Genomic DNA, 23,264 nt, shown 5'->3' with positions numbered 1-23,264 from the left:
AATATTGTGTGTGTGATAACTTATTCCCCCATAGAAGTCAATTGTGCAAAAAACACCCTACTCGAGTGCAAGCACAATCACATATTCAAAAGTAGGCTAACTGATTTCTTCAATAAGGATGTTACCACTTTATTCACATATTATGGTACACTTCACATCCAAAAACATATATATCAATATTTTTTGCACAAATATATAGCTATACCTATATATATAGATATATGATTATATAGAAGTATAGATATATACAAATATATATAGGAATAGCTATTTATAAATACATAGGACATATTATTTATAAATACATAGAACATATTCTGCTATGTGCAGAACATTGGAATGTGAAATATTTACAGTAAATACACAGTATACCACTTTATTAAATATGAATTTTGGATAAATATGCTTTTATATGTTTTCATCTACTTGAATGCAAAGGGCTCCAATGCACTTACAGTATGTATATGTCTGTATATGTATACATATGTATTTATGTGTTTATATGTGTATATAGGTCTGTAAATACATATATACACATACAAATACATATACACACATGTATATGTATGTATCTCTATGCTAAAGGGATAGTCTAGTCAAAATTAAACTTTCATGACTCAGATAGATCATGCTGTTTTAAGCAACTTTCCAATTTACTCCCATTATCAATTTTTCTTTGTTCTCTTTGTTTGAAAAAGCTAGAATGTAAGCTTAGAAACCGGCCCATTTTTTGGTTCAGCACCTGGGTAGAGCTTACTGATTGGTTTCTAAATGTAGCCACCAAGGGCAGCTCCTAAGCTTACATTCTTGCATTTTCAAATAAAAATACCAAGAGAACGAAGAAAAATTGATAATAGGAGTAAATTAGAAAGTTGCTTATAATTGCATACTCTATCTGAATCACAAAAGAAAAAAATGTGGGTTTCATATCACTTTAAAGCCCTTTGCATGGCTTTTTTTCTAACACCTGAGATATCATATCATTAAAGGGACATTAAACACTTTGAGATGTTAATATATAAGGCTAAATTGTATATATAAAAAACCTCTGCAATATACTTTAATTATTTATTTTGTCCCCTTTTCCTGTAATTCCATTCTGAAATTGTGAGCTTTTCAATTCCTGTTAGAAATGGTATTGCAGAACACTGTTATATTTCTCACAGCCATTGGATGCACACTCTAGTGACCTATTTATAACTGTCCCTAAATAGCCACAGCAGAGAAGGTAACCTATATAGACACTAAAACTTTACACTTATTTTATCAATATTTAAACAGTTAATGAAACTTTGAAAAATACATCTACATGTTATATTCTCAGACTAATCTTCTTTGACAGCATCATTCTATCTAGCATTTGTTTAGTGTTTAATGTCCCTTTAAGCCCTTATAACGTTTTTTTGCTATATTTTTATTTGATGGTGTTATGAGTGTAACTACTGTGTAATGTATTTTGATGGTTTTTGTGACACTTTTTTGTTTCACAAAACAGTTAACCAGCGCTCTGATGATGCGCTATCCCGACACGCATTAACTTAAATTGCGCTCAAGCAATCGCGCTTACTTTCAACTTTTAACAGGTGCGATAAACCCCTTTTCCCTTGCGTGTAACTCGTAATCTAGCAAAGCAAAGGCTGTTACCTGAAAATCTAGAACTTAAAAAAGAATAGTTTAAGGTATTTACTTTATATAAGTGTTTAAACATATGCAAATGCTTTATGTAGTGCAATTTGCAACCACAATAAACAAATTATCTACTCTTTGTATAAGTGCTACACCATAACATGACTTTTTCATAGGGTTTTTTCTCACCCTCTGAGGCAATTAACACAGTGTTGGTCAGCATAATATAGTGTATTATAAATAGTTGATAACTGGTAGCTGCAAACATATGTTCATGATTAGTAATGTGTGTCAGACACCTAGAGGGCTTGTCCCAGTTAATTATTGGTCCTAAGAAGTCTCCAAACTCTCTAACCATCACTATCTGAGCTATATGAACTTGCATGATTCTGTTAGAAAAAAAGATCTCAATTTAGAACATTTGTTTGTTTTTATCTGTCTTATATCTGGGTTTGTTTGTTTTTTTGGTCTGTTTATAGATTGCCAACCCTATCCACTTTGCCAGAGGTTTCATTACTATTACAAAACCAGCTGCTTAAAGGGACACTCAAGTCAAAATTAAACTTTCATTATTCAGATAGACCATGTAATTTTAAACAACTTTCCAATTTACTTCCACACTCTTTTTATATTTAAACTTTTTGAGTAACCAGATCCTACTGAGCATGTGCAAGAATTCACAGAATAAGCTTATATGAATTTGTGATTGGCTGATGGCTGTCACATGGTACATATATGCATTTGTGATTGGCTGATGGCTGTCACATGGTGTAGGGAGAGTGGAAATAGACACAACTTTTAAAATTGTATAAAAAAAAATCTACTATTCTTTTGAACTTCAAACTAAGTGCTATTGCATTGTCTTGTTATCTTGCATTTGATGATTATGCAAATCTACTGTGTTGACTGGTCCTTTAATAGCACTTATTTTGAATTTAAAATGAGTAGTAGATATTTTTTTTTTACTTAGGAATTTCAGTTAGTTCCATTTTCTTTCCCCATATATCATGTGACAGCCACCATCCAATTACAAAGTACATAAACTTATCTACTGCATATTCTTGCACATGCTAAGTAGGAGCTGTTACCTTAGAAAGTGTGGAGATTAAAAGATTGTGCAGATTTTGATAATGGAACTGATTTGAAAAGTTTTTTTGAAGTGCATGTTCTATCTGAATCGGGATTGTTTAATTTTGACTTTAGTGTCCCTTTAACTTTGGGTTTAAAGTGCCAGAATACTGGTACCATTTTACTCTTTAAATAAAAGATACTTGTGTTGGAACAGTGTTGGGGAAAAAAGTATGAGAAATAAAGGGAAGACATTTTAAATATTTTTTTAAGCATGTATAAATCACTCACATTTAATGTGTCCTAATGGGGGGAGTTTGGCTGGCGCCGCACCACTGTGTAATTGAAGGGGTTAATGGAAGAAACATGAACACTTATTTTCATATATATGTCATGAATGTTTTATGTCCTTTTAACCACTTTGCAGGTGTTAAACACATAGGGCTCTTTTTAGTTGAAATAATTTTTATTATTTTCCAGTTAAATAACATCTTTAGGTACATCAAAACATAAGTAAACAAAGTGTTGCTAACAATATTATATCCTAGTGCAAATTCTCATATAGTTTAACTCTTCACTTGGTTGAATGGGCACTACGGAGTACCAAGCCCCCAGAGTCGTGAAACTCCGAAAGAGTTGGCACTAATCTCCTCAGATTAATGTCCATAGTTTACACATATTCCAGTATCTCCTGGTATTAATGTCCATTAGATAATTTCCTATAATTAAGGCGAAAAATTCAAACAAAATACTACTATCAAACTAGAATAACTATAAATGTCCAACTTACAAATCTGCTTGTTTTCAGGGCTTAGACAATTGCTTATAAAGAAGGGTCATAGGGCTCTTTTTAAAGGGACACACCTCAAATTATTTCTTTCATGATTCAGATAGAGCATGCAATTTTAAGCAACTTTCTAATTTACTCATATTATCAATTTGTCTTCATTCTTTTAATATCTTTATTTGAAAAGCAAGAATGTAAGTTTAGAAGCCGGCCCATTTTTGGTTCACAACCTGGATTGTTCTTGCTGGTTGGTAGGTAAATGCATCCACCATTAAACAAGTGCTGTCCAGGGTCTGAACCAAAAATTGTCTGGCACCTTAGCTAAGATGCCTTCCTTTTCAAATAAAGATAGCAAGAGAACAAAGAAAAATTCATAATAGGAGTGAATTAGAAAGTTGCTTAAAATTGCATGCTCTATCTGAATCCTGAAAGAAAAAAAAATTGGGTTTAGTGTCCCTTTAAGAATCTGTGAACGCAGCTTTAGCATGTTGTCTCATTGTAATGTTTATTCTATCAAACATTTTCACTCTATTTATTTTCTTTTTTCATCTCCTTCAATCTTTTCTCCCTGTCCACAATATTTATCTTCATTGATATCGTACCTCTTTTTTTTACTACATTATTGCCTCCTCACACTTTCTTTCTCTATGCCAGCGGGTGGTTCATACTTTATGATTTCCCGTGCTCTCGGACCAGAGTTTGGAGGAGCTGTTGGTCTATGCTTCTACCTGGGAACAACCTTTGCCACCGCAATGTATATCCTGGGAGCCATTGAGATATTTTTGGTGAGATACTCTCCTTTTATTAACTGGTTGCAAATATTGACAGACATGAATATTTAGCTTATTTTTAACTATTGACACTATATTTAAAATTTGAATACAATAATATTTCAATATATTTTTGGTTGCAAAAAATGTTTATGAGAAAAGTTCTGTTATAATTTTACTTGTGCATGAGGCTCCTCAGCATACACAGGTAAGCCACGTGCACATGCATTTTTTTGTGTTCCACTAGTCACATCGGACTCTGAGCATGTGTCAGTATTTTATGCAAGTGCACGTGGCTTACCTGTGTATGTTAGGAAAGCTGTATGCACAAGAAAAATGATCACATAACTTGTACGTAGCTTTGCAAATGAAAGCATATTGTAAAAATGCCTTATATTTGAAATTGAAATGCTCAAATGTTTTTCTGGGTTTCAGCACTTGAATAGCAGCATCTATTCAACAAACATGACAAAAAATGTAACTTTTTATTGCTTATGGCTTTGTTTGAAGTGTTCTTATATAAGCACTTATGTTAGAGGGTTTCTGCTTCCTTAAAGGGACAGTCTACAATATAATTTTTATTGTTTTAATAAAATGTATAATCCGTTTATTACCCATTCCCCAGTTTTGCATAATTATCACAGTTTTATTAATAAACACCTAGAGTATAAGTTGTGCGCTAAACCGGGAGCGTAAAGAATGCAAAAAAATTTGCGTTATCGCACTTTCCATAGCGCTGCAATTAAAAGTTACAAAAAAACCTCCTTGTGCTGTGCGTTATGGTGCGATTAGCTCCATACCACACAAAAGCCAAGGGCTAAGTTTAGAAAAAAACTAACACCTGCGATCGCAGAATGGAGATCGCCGTAACTCAACCCCATTGATGTCTATGGGGAAAATAAAGTTATTTTTAAACCTAACACCCTAACATAAACCCCTAGTCTAACCACCCCTAATCCGCCGCCCCCAACACTAAATAAAATGATAAACCCCAAACCACCGCCCGACATTGCCGACACTAAATAAAATAATTAACCCCTAAACCGCCGGCTCCCACATCAGTACTAATAAACCCCTAAACTGCCGGCCCCCCACATTGGTACTAATGAACTAAACCTATTAATCCCTAAACTGCCGGCCCCCCACATTGCAGCACACTAAATTAAACTATTAACCCCTAAACCTAACACCCCCTAATTTTAAATTAAACTTACAATATATCTATCTTTAAAAAAAATAAAAACCTGTCAAATAAAATAAATCTAAGTTTAAACTATAAATTAAACTAACATTACTATTTTAAATAAATGAAAAATAATCCTAACACTACAGAAAAAAAAAAACTAACATTACAAAAAATAATAAACACTAAAATTACGAAAAATAAAAAAAATCTAAGATTGCAAAAAATAATAAACGAAATTATCCAAAATAATAAAAAATTACACCTAATTCAATAGCCCTATACAAAAAAAAGCCCCCCCAAAATAAAAACACCCCCTAACCTAACAATAAACTACCAATAGCCCTTAAAAGGGCCTTTTTTTTTAAATTATCTTTTATTGAGGTTTTTAGACATTACAATCAAAGATATCGGATGTAATACAGTAGTTGTAAGTATATATATATATATATATATATATATATATATATATATATATATATATACATACAGTATATATATCACTTTTTTAGACCATAAAAATATTAAACATAGTAAACACATAAATGTTAAAGAAAAACACACAAAATGAAGTAGCTTCATGAATCACATCTTACATATGCGTCAGAAATAAAGTTGGTCACATAAGAATGAATCCTCATTTTTATATATTAGTCAACATTCCCAACATGGCTTGGAAGGTCATTCTTAAACCTGACTAATCCTATGGTGTAATGGCAAGGGAAACTAGCTTTTGTAAAGGTCACTTATGGACCTTAGCGTGGGTATAGAAAAATTAGCAACTGATATAATATAATTATGCTAATTAGCATTTCTGATATAATATATGAAGAATATACTAGTTACAAGGAATATAGCAACTGATAACACATAAAAATATGCAATAAGTATTATGAAGTAAGGATAAAGCAAGTAAGTTCTAAACGTGACATGATATCTGGAGGTAATTATGGTAAAGTAATGAAAACTAGCTCATTGCAACATAGATATAACAGGGATTGTTATTGAACTGAGTATTCTAACTAAGATGCACCACGTGTAATGTTAGAGAACTCTCTAAGGGTGTACATAAATATATAAAAGCCCAGTCAAGGTATTTTGTACTCACTTTTATATGCTTTATGTGGAACGGCTAAATTAACCCTATAGCTGGTGGGAGTGAGGCAAGTTGAAATTTATTTTGCATTGACACCTCTGGTCAGTATGATGCTTGTATCCTATCTTAGCAAGATGGTTATGACATTAGTCTGGGTATTTAGGGTCTAACAATATGTCCAGTGCTTTAACTATTTATGAAGGGCAGCATAATGAGTACAATGATCTAAAACTCTGAAAGTACTTGGGATTTACTGGATGTTACTACTAATATGCTTAAATAACCTCTTGATCAAAGTATAAATACAAACCCTCAGGACATGACAGGTAGCCAATAGGATTCTCACAAAAAGTACAGCAGTTAGCAATATGATTAAAAGAAGTATAAAAAGCTATGGCTTGAAACACAGTAACTCAGAGGTCCATACTCAACCTAGTATGTCAAACTGTAAAGTTCTCATAAGTGGCTACGTCTCTGTAATTTCAATAATATATAAGTCTCCACTACTGCAAGTTAATGGTGACTAGCTACTAAACGGCTTTGTGCAGGTTAACCCACACCTGTTTTCCAATTCGTTAGTAGTCCCAGATGAGCATCCAATATGATACGTTCCGGGCCTTTAGCTGCCCACTTTTGCTGTGAAGATTTTGTCTGCCACGGTTCCGATGGCTCTAAAGTGAATGGAGAGTGCTGGGTTTCATTTTCTCCATTTGTAAGCTGGGGTTCAATTAAGATTCAGCTGGGCCTGATTGGTGACGATCCCATCAACTCCAGGTCCTTTGTTTTGTGGGGCAATTGAGTATGTTACAATCTCCGCTGCTGTGTACTGCAGATCATTCACCGTACTTCTGGTAAAGGCTGCTGAGCTTTTGCTACCACCTGGAGGGTCAGCTGCATCCCTCCTGGCATCTGATATGGGTGAGATTGTTTGATGTATCTCCGGTACTATGTCCATGAACCTCCAATCTCCCATGGCTACCACATTTTGCTGGGTTCTGTCAGCTCCATCTCGGACTGTGTTTAATGACTCTACGTGTTCCGCTGTACCCCACTTTAGTATCGGGGAGTTTCAAACTGCTCATTTGGAGATTCAGCTTATTGTGTGTCTTCACATTTGGTGATTGATTTACATACCCCATGAGGTCGAAGTCCTGTAACAAAGATCTTAGAGCTATATAAGTATCCTCCATAGTGAGTATAGGTGAGTGGAGCAGTCGTTAAATTACTGCTATACCGGGGGGGGGGGGGGGGGGGGGGTCGAGGTTTCTTGAATAGGCCACAGTCTAAGGCCTCGACGGTCTGGTTCAGGTCTCAGAATTCATGGATGAGTTTGTAGATAAAGCGTGTAACTTATCTCTAGGTATTAGCAAAAGTGCAACTCTTAACTATTCTGAGGAGAATTTGTCAGATTCTGGCATAAATCAAAGGTATTTAGCTGTTTAGACTGGAGCTTCTGAAAATGCAACTGAGCGCCATTGCTGCCCGGACACGCCCCCTTAAAAGGGCCTTTTGTAGGGCATTGCCCTAAGTTAAACGGCTCTTTTACCTACAAAAAATGACAAAGTCTCGCCAGCAGTAAACCCCCCCACTCAACCAATCCCCCAAAATAAAAAACCTAAGTCTAAAAAAAGCCTAAGCTCTTTTACTGCCCTTATCTTAAAACCAAACACTAACCCCTGGAAATCTACTCACGGTTCCTGAAGTCCAGACATCCATCTTCATCTAGGCAGCGGGAAATCTTCATCCAGGCGGGGGCATCTTCTATCTTCATCCTGGTTGCGCAGAGCTGTGGAGGCGAGGAGCATCTTTGCTGGCGGCGCGGACATCCAGCGTGGAGGATCATCTTCATACGATCACCGCGGTACACTGAAGCTTGAATGCAAGGTAGCCGTTTAAAAATGGGATACCTTGTATTCTTATAGGCTGACATTTTCAAATCAGCCAATAGGATGAGAGCTACAGAAAACCTATTGGCTGATTTGAACATGATGTCACCACCTGGAGGAAGATAGATGTCCGGACTTCAGGAACTGTGAGTAGATTTGCTGGTGTTAGTGTTAGTTTTTTTTTGTTGTTTTTTTTTTGTTTTTTTTTTAAGATTAGGGATGGGCAGTAAAAGAGCTGAGTGGCCTTTTAAGGACAATGCTCATACAAATGCCCCTTTAGGGGCAATGGGTAGCTTAAGTTTTTTCTTTCATGTAATTGGCAAGAGTCCATGAGCTAGTGACCTATGGGATATACAATTCTACCAGGCAAAGTTTCCCAAATCTCAAAATGCCTATAAATACACCCCTCACCACACCCACAATTCAGTTTTACAAACTTTGCCTGCTATGGAGGTGGTGAAGTAAGTTTCTGCTTGATGTTTTCTAAATTCTTCTGTGATAAGCGCTTCTAAACATTCTGAAGCCCAATTCCTTTCAGAGTACAGTGTTTGTCAGAGGGATGTGAAGAGAGTATCACCTGTTTGATGTTATGGTTTTCCTCGTGGGAAATCTTTTCAAGGGTTCTCTGTTATCGGTTGTAGGGATTCATCTCCTACCTCCCTTTTCAGATCGACGATATACTCTTATATACCATTACCTCTGCTGATAGCTTTCAGTACTGGTTTGGCTATCTGCTATATGTGGATGGGTGTCTTTCGGTAAGTATGTATCATTATTTTAAGACACTCTCAGCTATGGTTTGGCGCTTTATGTATTAATATAAAGTTTTAAATATATGTATTTTACTTATATTTGCCATGAGTCAGGTCTATGTGTATTTCCCTTTGCAGTCCATCAGTTTCGTTCTGGGAATCATGTTTAGAAAGTTTGTCTTACCTGGGGTATAGTCTTTTTTCAATTTGACTTGTTTTTCTTTAAAAATCTTGCGGTCATATTAGGCTCGCGAGGGTGCAAAATGCTGTTATTTATTGCGTTATTCTTGGTGTGAGAAATTTTTGGGCGTGAATGTGCGTCTGTCAAGAGGCAAGTTTGCAATTTCCTGCGTCTTAGTTGACGCAAGGTTGTTTGGCGCGAAATTGCGTTTGTTATGACGTGAGTTCCGTCATTTCCAAAAAAAATATTTATATTTTACCCCACTTCCAATATGCTCCTTGCCTTCTTTATGCTCAGAGGACTATGCTATTTGCTTTTTTGTCAATTTTAGCATTTGCATTTTTTCCCATTCCTGAAACTGCTATATGTGGAAATAAGATATTTTTGTTTAATGTTATTTTTTCTTTTTTACATTTTACAAGATGTCTCAATCTGATCCTGTCTCAGAAGTCGCTGTAGGAACCATGCTGCCTGAACACAGTTCTACCAAAGCTAAGAGTATCTGTTGTAAGCTAGTGGAGATTATATCTCCAACTGTAGTATGTAACAGTTGTCATGATAAGCTTTTGAATGCAGAAAAGGTTTCTATTAGTGCCAGTACAGTATCTTTTGTTCCTTCAACATCTAAAGTACATGATATCCCTGTTGATATGAAAAATTATATTGCTGATGCGATTCAGAAGGCTATTAGACCGCTGCTTCATAACTGCTGTTTCTCCAACATTGGTGTGTCCGGTCCACGGCGTCATCCTTACTTGTGGGAATATCTCTTCCCCAACAGGAAATGGCAAAGAGTCCCAGCAAAGCTGGCCATATAGTCCCTCCTAGGCCCCGCCCACTCCAGTCATTCTCTTTGCCGTTGCACAGGCAACATCTCCACGGAGATGGTTAAGAGTTTTTGGTGTTTAAATGTAGTTTTTTATTCTTCTATCAAGTGTTTGTTATTTTAAAATAGTGCTGGTATGTACTATTTACTCTGAAACAGAAAAAGATGAAGATTTCTGTTTGTGAGAGGAAGATGATTTTAGCAGACAGTAACTAAAATCGATTGCTGTTTCCACATAGGACTGTTGAGATGAAGTAACTTCAGTTGGGGGAAACAGTTAGCAGACTTTTCTGCTTAAGGTATGACTAGCCATATTTCTAACAAGACTGTGTAATGCTGGAAGGCTGTCATTTCCCCTCATGGGGACCGGTAAGCCATTTTCTTAGTCTCAAACAGAATAAAGGGCTTAATATGGGCTATAAAACTGGTAGACACTTTTATGGGCTAAATCGATTGCTTTATTTGGACATTTTATACATGTTTATGCTGATATTTCACATTTATAAGCTTGGGGAGCGTTTTTTAACGGCAGGCACTATATTAGACACCTTTTCCAGTCAGGGAGGGCCTTCCCAGTTGTAGGCTGAGCCTCATTTTCGCGCCATTACTGTGCAGTTGTTTTTGAGAGCAAGACATGCAGATGCATGTGTGAGGACCTGAAAATAGCTGGAAAAGTTTCTAGAAGGCGTCATTTGGTATCGTATTCCCCTCTGGGCTTGGTTAGGTCACAGCAAAAGCTGTAGCTGGGACTGTATAGGGGTTAAATTTGTAAACGGCTCCGGTTCCGTTATTTTAAGGGTTAAAGCTCTGAAATTTGGTGTGCAATACTCTTAATGCTTTAAGACACTGTGGTGAAATTTTGGTAATTTTTGAACAATTCCTTCATACTTTTTCACATATTCAGTAATAAAGTGTTTCTGTTTAAAATTTAAAGAGACAGTAACGGTTTTGTTTTAAAACGTTTTTTGTGCTTTATTGACAAGTTTAAGCCTGTTTAACATGTCTGTGCCTTCGGATAAGCTATGTTCTATATGTATGAAAGCCAATGTGTCTCCCCATTTAAATTTGTGTGATAATTGTGCCATAGCGTCCAAACAAAGTAAGGACAGTACTGCCACAGATAATGAAATTGCCCAAGATGATTCCTCAGATGAGGGGAGTAGACATGATACTACATCATCTCCTACTGTGTCTACACCAGTTTTGCCCACGCAGGAGGCCCCTAGTACATCTAGCACGCCAATGCTTATTACCATGCAACAATTGACGGCTGTAATGGATAACTCCATAGCAAATATTTTATCCAAAATGCCTGCATATCAGAGAAAGCGCGATTGCTCTGTTTTAAACACTGAAGAGCAGGAGGGCGCTGATGATAATTGTTCTGTCATACCCTCACACCAATCTGAAGTGGCCATGAGGGAGGGTTTATCAGATGGGGAAATTTCAGATTCAGGAAAAATTTCTCAACAAGCTGAACCTGATATTGTGATATTTAAATTTAAATTAGAACATCTCCGCGCACTGCTTAAGGAGGTATTATCTACTCTGGATGATTGTGACAACTTGGTCATTCCAGAGAAATTATGCAAGATGGACAAGTTTCTAGAGGTTCCGGTGCACCCCGACGCTTTTCCTATACCCAAGCGGGTGGCGGACATAGTGAATAAGGAGTGGGAGAAGCCCGGCATACCTTTTGTTCCCCCCCCTATATTTAAGAAATTATTTCCTATGGTCGACCCCAGAAAGGACTTATGGCAGACAGTCCCTAAGGTCGAGGGGGCGGTTTCTACTCTAAACAAGCGCACTACTATTCCTATCGAGGATAGTTGTGCTTTCAAAGATCCTATGGATAAAAAATTGGAAGGTTTGCTTAAAAAGATTTTTGTACAGCAAGGTTACCTTCTACAACCCATTTCGTGCATTGTTCCTGTCACTACAGCAGCGTGGTTCTGGTTCGAGGAACTAGAAAAGTCGCTCAGTAGAGAGACTCCATATGAGGAGGTTATGGACAGAGTTCATGCACTTAAGTTGGCTAACTCTTTTATTTTAGATGCCGCTTTGCAATTAGCTAGATTAGCGGCGAAAAATTCAGGGTTTGCAATTGTGGCGCGCAGAGCGCTTTGGCTAAAGTCTTGGTCAGCGGATGTATCATCCAAGACAAAATTGCTTAACATCCCTTTCAAAGGTAAAACTCTATTTGGACCAGAATTGAAAGAGATTATCTCAGACATCACTGGGGGAAAGGGCCACGCCCTTCCACAAGATAGGCCTTTCAAGGCCAAGAATAAGTCTAATTTTCGTTCCTTTCGCAATTTCAGGAACGGACCGACCTCTAATTCTGCATCCTCTAAGCAAGAGGGTAATGCCTCACAGCCCAAACCAGCCTGGAAACCTATGCAAGGCTGGAACAAGGGTAAGCAGGCCAAGAAGCCTGCTGCTGCTAACAAAACAGCATGAAGGAGTAGCCCCCGATCCGGGACCGGATCTAGTAGGGGGCAGACTCTCTCTCTTTGCTCAGGCTTGGGCAAGAGATGTTCAGGATCCCTGGGCACTAGAAATAGTTTCTCAGGGTTATCTTCTGGAATTCAGGGAACTACCCCCAAGGGGAAGGTTCCACATGTCTCACTTATCCTTAAACCAAATAAAGAGACAGTCATTCTTACATTGTGTAGAAGACCTGTTAAAGATGGGAGTGATACACCCAGTTCCAATAGAGGAACAAGGAATGGGATTTTATTCAAATCTGTTCGTAGTTCCCAAAAAAGAGGGAACCTTCAGACCAATTTTGGATTTGAAGATCCTAAACAAATTTCTCAGGGTACCATCGTTCGAGATGGAAACCATTCGAACGATTCTACCCACTATCCAGGAAGGTCAATTTATGACTACCGTGGATCTAAAGGATGCGTACCTACATATTCCTATCTACAAGGAACATCATCAGTTCCTAAGGTTTGCCTTGCTGGACAAACATTACCAGTTTGTGGCCCTCCCATTCGGGTTAGCCACTGCTCCAAGGATTTTCACAAAGGTACTCGGGTCCCTTCTAGCGGTTCTAAGACCGAGGGGCATTGCAGTAGTACCATACTTGGACGACATTCTAATACAAGCGTCGTCCCTGTCACAAGCAAAGGCTCATACAGACATCGTTCTCTGTCTCCGTCAACAAGAGTTCCCTTCTTGGGAACAATAATAGATTCCTTAGAAATGAGGATTTTTCTGACAGATGTCAGAAAGTCAAAACTTCTAAGCGCTTGTCAAGTTCTTCATTCTGTTCCACGTCCTTCCATAGCGCAGTGCATGGAAGTAGTAGGGTTGATGGTTGCAGCAATGGACATAGTTCCTTTTGCACGAATTCATCTAAGACCATTACAACTGTGCATGCTCAAACAGTGGAATGGGGACTATACAGACTTGTCTCCAATGATTCAAGTAGATCAGAAGACCAGAGATTCACTCCGTTGGTGGCTGACCCTGGACCATCTATCCCAGGGAATGAGCTTCCGCAGACCAGAGTGGGTCATTGTCACGACCGACGCCAGTCTAGTGGGCTGGGGCGCGGTCTGGGAATCCCTGAAAACTCAGGGACTATGGTCTCGGGAAGAGTCTCTTCTCCCGATAAACATTCTGGAACTAAGAGCGATCTTCAATGCTCTCAGGGCTTGGCCTCAGCTAGCAAAGGCCAGATTCATAAGATTCCAATCAGACAACATGACGACCGTTGCGTATATCAATCATCAGGGGGGAACAAGGAGTTCCCTGGCGATGAAAGAAGTGACCAAAATAATACAATGGGTGGAGGATCACTCCTGCCACCTATCTGCAATCCACATCCCAGGTGTGGAAAACTGGGAAGCAGATTATCTGAGTCGTCAGACATTCCATCCGGGGGAGTGGGAACTCCACCCGGAGATTTTTGCCCAACTAACTCAATTATGGGGCATTCCAGACATGGATCTGATGGCGTCTCGTCAGAACTTCAAGGTTCCTTGCTACGGGTCCAGATCCAGGGATTCCAAGGCGACTCTAGTAGATGCACTAGCAGCACCTTGGACCTTCAGCCTAGCTTATGTATTTCCACCGTTTCCTCTCATTCCCAGGCTGGTAGCCAGGATCAAACAGGAGAGGGCCTTGGTGATCTTGATAGCTCCTGCGTGGCCACGCAGGACTTGGTATGCAGACCTGGTGAATATGTCATTGGTTCCACCATGGAAGTTACCTTTGAGACAGGACCTTCTTGTTCAGGGTCCATTCGAACATCCAAATCTGGTCTCCCTCCAGCTGACGGCTTGGAGATTGAACGCTTGATTCTATCAAAGCGTGGGTTTTCAGATTCTGTGATAGATACTCTGGTTCAGGCCAGAAAACCAGTAACTAGAAAGATTTACCATAAAATATGGAAAAGATATATCTGTTGGTGTGAATCCAAAGGATTCCCATGGAATAAGATAAAAATTCCTAAGATTCTCTCCTTTCTACAAGAAGGTTTGGAGAAAGGATTATCTGCAAGTTCTCTAAAGGGACAGATCTCTGCTTTATCTGTCTTACTACACAAAAGACTGGCAGCTGTGCCAGATGTTCAAGCATTTGTTCAGGCTCTGGTTAGGATCAAGCCTGTTTACAGACCTTTGACTCCTCCCTGGAGTCTAAATTTAGTTCTTTCAGTTCTTCAAGGGGTTCCGTTTGAACCTTTACATTCCATAGATATTAAGTTACTATCTTGGAAAGTTTTGTTTTTGGTTGCTATTTCTTCTGCTAGAAGAGTTTCAGAGTTATCTGCTTTGCAGTGTTCTCCGCCTTATCTGGTGTTCCATGCAGATAAGGTGGTTTTGCGTACTAAACCTGGTTTTCTTCCAAAGGTTGTTTCTAACAAGAATATTAACCAGGAGATAGTTGTACCTTCTTTATGTCCGAATCCAGTTTCAAAGAAGGAACGTTTGTTACACAATTTGGACGTAGTCCGTGCTCTAAAATTCTATTTAGAGGCTACAAAAGATTTTAGACAAACATCTTCTTTGTTTGTTGTCTATTCTGGTAAAAGGAGAGGTCAAAAAGCAACTTCTACCTCTCTTTCCTTTTGGCTTAAAAGCATCATCCGATTGGCTTATGAGACTGCCGGACGACAACCTCCTGAAAGAATCACAGCTCACTCCACTAGGGCTGTGGCTTCCACATGGGCCTTCAAAAACGAGGCTTCTGTTGACCAGATATGTAAGGCAGCGACTTGGTCTTCACTGCACACTTTTGCCAAATTTTACAAATTTGATACTTTTGCTTCTTCGGAGGCTATTTTTGGGAGAAAGGTTTTGCAAGCAGTGGTGCCTTCCGTTTAGGTAACCTGATTTGCTCCCTCCCTTCATCCGTGTCCTAAAGCTTTGGTATTGGTTCCCACAAGTAAGGATGACGCCGTGGACAGAATAAACAGAATTTATGCTTACCTGATAAATTACTTTCTCCAACGGTGTGTCCGGTCCACGGCCCGCCCTGGTTTTTGAATCAGGTCTGGTGAATTATTTTCTCTAACTACAGTCACCACGGTACCATATGGTTTCTCCTATATTTTTCCTCCTGTCCGTCGGTTGAATGACTGGGGTGGGCGGAGCCTAGGAGGGACTATATGGCCAGCTTTGCTGGGACTCTTTGCCATTTCCTGTTGGGGAAGAGATATTCCCACAAGTAAGGATGACGCCGTGGACCGGACACACCGTTGGAGAAAGTAATTTATCAGGTAAGCATAAATTCTGTTTTCTGGTGAGTCTAAAGACTCGCCAGAAACACGGGCCCTCAAGCTCCATCCGGAGCTTGATAAATGGGCCCCTAAGGCTGCTATACCGCCTTCAAATAAACGTAAAAGGTCTTTTAAAAATTCTCATATTACTGATTAAATTTGTAATGACCAACAACATACTGATATATCCTCCTCTGATGAGGATCTCTCTGACTCAGAAGATCCTACTTCAGACATTGACACTGATAAATCATCTTATCTTTTTAAGATTGAGTATATTCGTTCTTTGTTAAAAGAAGTGTTGATAACTTTGGATATTGAGGAGTCTGGTCCTCTTTATAAAAAATCCAGTAAACATTTAAATTCTGTTTATAAACCTCCTGTGTTTTTCCTGTTCCTGATGCTATTTCTGATGTGATTGCTAAGGAATGGTCTAAGCCTGGTGCTTCTTTTGTTCCTTCTTCAAGGTTTAAAAAGTTGTATCCTTTGTCAGTGGTTAATTTAGAGTTTTGGGAAAAAGTCCCTAAGGTTGATGGGGCTATTTCTAAACGTACTACTATTCCTATGGAAGACAGTACCTCTGTTAAGGATCCTTTAGATAGGAAGATTGAATCTTATCTAAGAAAAGCTTATTTGCATTTACTAACTAGTTTCGACCGTCCGGCCTTTGACAAAGCCCGGACGGGCGAAACTAGTTAGGAAATATTGTGAGCGTATGGGCGCTCTTTTTTTAAAAATCCAGACACTCTTTCAATGTGACTTAGACATCACCACCTGTACAATTAATATGTTGTGTAGTCTGGGTTATTCCAGACTTAGCCTTAGTATCTGAGCATTTTCCACTTACTTATAATCAACCTGTATACTCCAGGTTCGTTCACACGCTACATAGTTACACAGTGTCTCTAACAGATACACTTGATCTTCAACGTTATGCTTGTTTACAAACATGGGTAAGGGTATATAGAGGATACATGATTCTCTCCACTTGTTTAATAGCTATATCCAGCACATAACTAAAGTTACTCATTATTGCCCTGGCCATGAAACATAGGGATTGTTTTCCTATAGATAACTAACTGGAACAAGCAAACTAGAATAGTTACTTTCCAACCACACTGCCAATATACATTGATTTGGTAAATTCACATTCACACTTGCAGACCATATACCCTGCTCCAACAAACCCTGGTTACCAGTTTTTGTATATTGCTGAACGCAGAGTTATACTTAGGGCTAGAACTATTAGCCACTGTTGGAAAAAAATATTTTATTTAGGGTTTGTAGTGTATATGAGGACTTAACAAAGCAAACATAATACAAACTGAATTGCCAACAACACTATTATTAAGAAAATTGCAACATAACTAACAGGAAAGTACCCGGTTTTACCACCTATATTAGAAAAGCATATTTAAAGTGACCTCATCTTCATGTGATGGGAGCAGACACTATAATGCCATACATTTTATAGCGCTAATTATGGTGGTTGCTGAAGGTCACTCAATAGCTGTTTATATTGCTGTAGCAGTAACAGTGCATGAGTAGTTATAATATCATAATACAATATGATCTAGAAATATTTTGATCACAGAGACAAGCCTATTGTCCATGATCAGAACTTAAGTCATATAATCTGTTCTGAACAACACTGGAGTACATACAGAACATTATTATTGGTTTTGACTCAGCACAGAACAAGGTGTAATTCTATACTGACAGAGCTACTGGTATTGTATATAGAATACACAAAGAGTGAACATATTATAGCAAGAATTTTATTGTTCATTCATACTAGAACAATTTGAACATACAATATCACTCACAAATATTTGACAGCGTGGGGACCAATTTATTCAACCTCAGAAAGGCCAAGATATTAGATTAATTTCCCCACATGTTATTTATCCAGTCTAGAGTACACATTAGAGTGTCTGTGTCATTTTTAATTGTATGTTACCCAATTTTTAGTTTATTTGGCAATAAAAGTTATATTTTAGAAATCTAGTACCTTATACACTGCCCATTAGTCTGGGCCTAGAGTGCTTCTATGTGCATGAGTTTCAGTAGATATTCGCAAGTCTCTAGCGATATTCTACTTTGTGTTTAAAGCATTACCAATTTGTTGCTCTTCCATTTGGCCTAGCAACAGCTCCAATAATCTTTTCAAAGGTTCTCGGTGCCCTTCTATCTGTAATCAGAGAGCAGGGTATTGCGGTGTTTCCTTATTTGGATGATATCTTGGTACTGGCTCAGTACTGGCTCAGTCTTTACATTTAGCAGAATCTCACACAAATCAACTTGTGTTGTTTCTTCAAAGACATGGTTGGAGGATCAATTTACCAAAGAGATTCCTTAGACAAGGGTCACCTTTTTAGGTTTCCAGATAGATTCACTGTCCATGACTCTGTCTTTAACAGACAAGAGACGAATAAAATTGGTTTCTGCCTGTCGAAACATTCAGTCTCTATTATTCCCTTCAGTGGCTATGTGCATGGAAGTTTTAGGTCTCATGACTGCAGCATCGGACGTGATCCCCTTTGCTTGTTTTCATATGAGACCTCTGTAGTTTGCATGCTGAATCAATGGTGCAGGGATTATACTCGGATATCACAGTTGATATACTTAAATCCCAACATTCAACTCTCTCTGTCCTGGTGGTTAGTCCATCATCTGATTATTCAAGGGACCTCTTTTGTTTGTCCTGCCTGGACTGTGATTTCAACAGATGCGAGTCTCACAGGTTGGGGAGCTGTCTGGGGGTCTCTAACAGCACAAGGAGTTTGGAATCCTCAAGAGGCGAGCTTACCAATCAATATTTTAAAACTCTGTGCTATTTTCAGGGCTCTTCAGGCTTGGCAGCTATTAAAGAGAGAATTATTCATTCGTTTTCAGACAGACAATATCACAACTGTGGCATATGTCAATCATCAAGGGGGACTCACAGTCCTTTAGCAATGAAAGAAGTATCTCGGATACTGTCTTGGGTGGAATCCAATTCCTGTCTTATTTCTGCGATACATATCCCAGATGTAGACAATTGGGAAGCAGATTATCTTGGCCGCCAGTTCTTACATCCAGGGGAGTGGTCTCTCCATCCAGATGTATTTTATCAGATTGTTCAGATGTGGGGTCTTCCTGAAATAGATCTGATGGCATCCCATCTAAACAAGAATCTTCCCAGGTACCTTTCTAGGTCCAGGGATCCTCAGGTGGAGATGGTGGATGTGTTAGCAGTTCCTTGGTGTTACTAACCTGCTTATATTTTTCCGTCTCTAGTTCTTCTTCCAAGGGTGATCTCCAAGATCATAATGGAACAATCACATGTGTTTCTGATAGCACCAGCATGGCCTCACAGGTTTTGGTATGTGGATCTTGTCCGGATGTCCAGTTGCCAACCTTGGCCACTTCCGTTAATGCCAGACCTTCTGTCTCAAGGGCCGTTTCTCCAACATAGGTGTGTCCGGTCCACGGCGTCATCCTTACTTGTGGGATATTCTCTTCCCCAACAGGAAATGGCAAAGAGCCCAGCAAAGCTGGTCACATGATCCCTCCTAGGCTCCGCCTACCCCAGTCATTCTCTTTGCCGTTGCACAGGCAACATCTCCACGGTAAATGTAGTTTTTATCCTTCAATCAAGTGTTTGTTATTTTAAAATAGTGCTGGTATGTACTATTTACTCTGAAACAGAAAAGAGATGAAGATTTCTGTTTGTAAGAGGAAGATGATTTTAGCAAACGTTACTAAAATCGATTGCTGTTTCCACACAGGACTGTTGAGATGAAGTAACTTCAGTTGGGGGAAACAGTTTGCAGACTCTTCTGCTTGAGGTATGACTGGCCACATTTCTAACAAGACTTTGTAATGCTGGAAGGCTGTCATTTTCCCTATGGGGACCGGTAAGCCATTTTCTTAGTTTAAGTAAGAGAATAAAGGGCTTCATAAGGGCTTATAAAACTGGTAGACATTTTTCTGGGCTAAAACGATTACTTTACTAAACATATTTGGCAGATTATAACTCTTATAGTTATTATAATCTTGGGGATTGTTTTAAGAAAAATGGCAGGCACTGTATTGGACACCTTTTTCAGATGGGGGCCTTTCTAGTCATAGGCAGAGCCTCATTTTCGCGCCACTAATGCGCAGTTGTTTTTGGAGAGCAAGGCATGCAGATGCATGTGTGAGTAGCTAAGAACCACTGAAAAAGCTTATAGAAGGCGTCATTTGGTATCGTATTCCCCTCTGGGCTTGGTTGGGTCTCAGCAAAGCAGATACCTGGGACTGTATAGGGGTTAAATGTAAAAACGGCTCCGGTTCCGTTATTTTAAGGGTTAAAGCTTTCAAATTTGGTGTGCAATACTTTTAAGGCTTTATGACACTGTGGTGAAAATTTGGGGAATTTTGAACAATTCCTTCATACTTTTTCACATATTCAGTAATAAAGTGTGTTCAGTTTAAAATTTAAAGTGACAGTAACGGTTTTATTTTAAAACGTTTTTTGTGCTTTGTTGACAAGTTTAAGCCTGTTTAACATGTCTGAACCATCAGATAAGCGATGTTCTATATGTATGAAAGCCAAGGTTTCTCCCCATTTAAATATATGTGATGATTGTGACATAGTGTCCAAAAAAAGTAGGGACAATGATGCCACAGATAATGATATTGCCCAAGATGATTCCTCAAATGAGGGGAGTAAGCATGGTACTGCATCATCCCCTTCTGTGTCTACACCAGTTTTGCCCACACAAGAGGCCCCTAGTACATCTAGTGCGCCAATACTTATTACCATGCAACAATTAACGGCTGTTATGGATAATTCTATTGCAAACATTTTATCTAAAATGCCTACTTATCAGAGAAAGCGCGATTGCTCTGTTTTAAACACTGAAGAGCAAGAGGACGCTGATGATAACGGTTCTGACATACCCTCACACCAATCTGAAGGGACCAGGAGGGAGGTTTTGTCTGAGGGAGAAATTTCAGATTCAGGAAAAATTTCTCAACAAGCTGAACCTGATGTTGTAACATTTAAATTTAAATTAGAACATCTCCGCGCACTGCTTAAGGAGGTATTATCTACTCTGGATGATTGTGACAATTTGGTCATTCCAGAGAAATTATGTAAGATGGACAAGTTCCTAGAGGTTCCGGTGCCCCCCGATGCCTTTCCTATACCCAAGCGGGTGGCGGACATAGTAAATAAGGAGTGGGAAAGGCCCGGCATACCTTTTGTTCCTCCCCCTATATTTAAGAAATTATTTCCTATAGTCGACCCCAGAAAGGACTTATGGCAGACAGTCCCCAAGGTCGAGGGGGCGGTCTCTACTCTAAACAAACGCACTACTATTCCCATAGAAGATAGTTGTGCTTTCAAAGATCCTATGGATAAAAAATTAGAGGGTTTGCTTAAAAAGATGTTTGTTCAGCAAGGTTACCTTCTACAACCAATTTCATGCATTGTTCCTGTCACTACGGCAGCGTATTTCTGGTTCGAAGAACTAGAAAAGTCGCTCAATAAAGAATCTTCGTATGAGGAGGTTATGGACAGAGTTCAAGCACTTAAATTGGCTAACTCTTTTATTTTAGATGCCGCTTTGGAATTAGCTAGATTAGCGGCGAAAAATTCAGGGTTTGCTATCGTGGCGCGCAGAGCGCTTTGGCTAAAGTCTTGGTCAGCGGATGTGTCTTCCAAGACAAAATTGCTTAACATCCCTTTCAAGGGTAAAAGGGGGGCAGACTTTCTCTCTTTGCTCAGGCTTGGGCAAGAGATGTTCAGGATCCTTGGGCACTAGAAATAGTGTCTCAGGGTTATCTCCTGGAATTCAAGGAACTACCCCCAAGGGGAAGGTTCCACAGGTCTCAATTATCTTCAAACCAAATAAAAAGACAGGCATTCTTACATTGTGTAGAAGACCTGTTAAAGATGGGAGTAATTCATCCAGTTCCAATAGGAGAACAAGGGATGGGGTTTTACTCCAACCTGTTCATAGTTCCCAAAAAAGAGGGAACATTCAGACCAATTTTAGATCTCAAGATCCTAAACAAATTTCTCAGGGTTCCATCGTTCAAGATGGAAACCATTCGAACGATCCTTCCTATCATCCAGGAAGGTCAATTTATGACCACGGTGGATTTAAAGGATGCGTACCTACATATTCCTATCCACAGGGAACATCATCAGTTCCTAAGGTTCGCTTTTCTGGACAAGCATTACCAGTTTGTGGCACTTCCATTCGGATTAGCCACTGCTCCGAGAATTTTCACAAAGGTACTAGGGTCCCTTTTAGCAGTTCTAAGACCAAGGGGCATTGCAGTAGTACCTTACTTGGACGACATCCTGATTCAAGCGTCGTCTCTGTCAATAGCAAAGGCCAAATTCATAAGGACGTAGTCCGTGCTCTAAAATTCTATTTAGAGGCTACTAAAGATTTCAGACAGACATCTTCTTTGTTTGTTGTTTATTCTGGTAAAAGGAGAGGTCAAAAAGCAACTTCTACCTCTCTTTCTTTTTGGCTTAAAAGCATTATCCGATTGGCTTATGAGACTGCCGGACGGCAGCCTCCTGAAAGAATCACAGCTCATTCCACTAGGGCTGTGGCTTCCACATGGGCCTTCAAGAACGAGGCTTCTGTTGACCAGATATGTAAGGCAGCGACTTGGTCTTCACTGCACACTTTTGCCAAATTTTACAAATTTGATACTTTTGCTTCTTCAGAGGCTATTTTTGGGAGAAAGGTTTTGCAAGCCGTGGTGCCTTCCATTTAGGTGACCTGATTTGCTCCCTCCCTTCATCCGTGTCCTAAAGCTTTGGTATTGGTTCCCACAAGTAAGGATGACGCCGTGGACCGGACACACCTATGTTGGAGAAAACAGAATTTATGCTTACCTGATAAATTACTTTCTCCAACGGTGTGTCCGGTCCACGGCCCGCCCTGGTTTTTTTAATCAGGTCTGATGAATTATTTTCTCTAACTACAGTCACCACGGTATCATATGGTTTCTCCTATGCATATTTCCTCCTGTACGTCGGTCGAATGACTGGGGTAGGCGGAGCCTAGGAGGGATCATGTGACCAGCTTTGCTGGGCTCTTTGCCATTTCCTGTTGGGGAAGAGAATATCCCACAAGTAAGGATGACGCCGTGGACCGGACACACCGTTGGAGAAAGTAATTTATCAGGTAAGCATAAATTCTGTTTTTTCCATCAGGATCTCAAATCGCTAAATTTTGAGGTATGGAAATTGAATGCTTAGTCATAGAGGTTTCTCTGACTCAGTGATTAATACTATGCTTCAGGCTCATAAGTCTGTTTCAAGGAAGATTTATTATCGGGTTTGGAAAACCTATATTTCATGGTGT

The 23,264-nt window shown here is 39.1% G+C and overlaps 1 protein-coding gene across 3 annotated transcripts in view; it reads left to right on the top strand.

Moving 5' to 3' along the window:
- Positions 1–23,264, top strand: part of SLC12A6 (solute carrier family 12 member 6) — a 163,594-nt gene that overhangs the window by 27,329 nt on the left and 113,001 nt on the right. For all 3 annotated transcript variants that reach the window (XM_053702245.1, XM_053702244.1, XM_053702246.1), the window contains one exon: positions 4,136–4,266. In XM_053702245.1, coding sequence (XP_053558220.1) covers positions 4,136–4,266 — 131 coding nt within the window. The remainder of the gene's footprint in view (positions 1–4,135; positions 4,267–23,264) is intronic.

The sequence above is a fragment of the Bombina bombina genome, chromosome 2 (genome assembly GCF_027579735.1).
Source record: "Bombina bombina isolate aBomBom1 chromosome 2, aBomBom1.pri, whole genome shotgun sequence".
Taxonomy (NCBI): Eukaryota; Metazoa; Chordata; class Amphibia; order Anura; family Bombinatoridae; genus Bombina; species Bombina bombina.
This window is presented reverse-complemented; position numbering and strand designations above follow the sequence as displayed.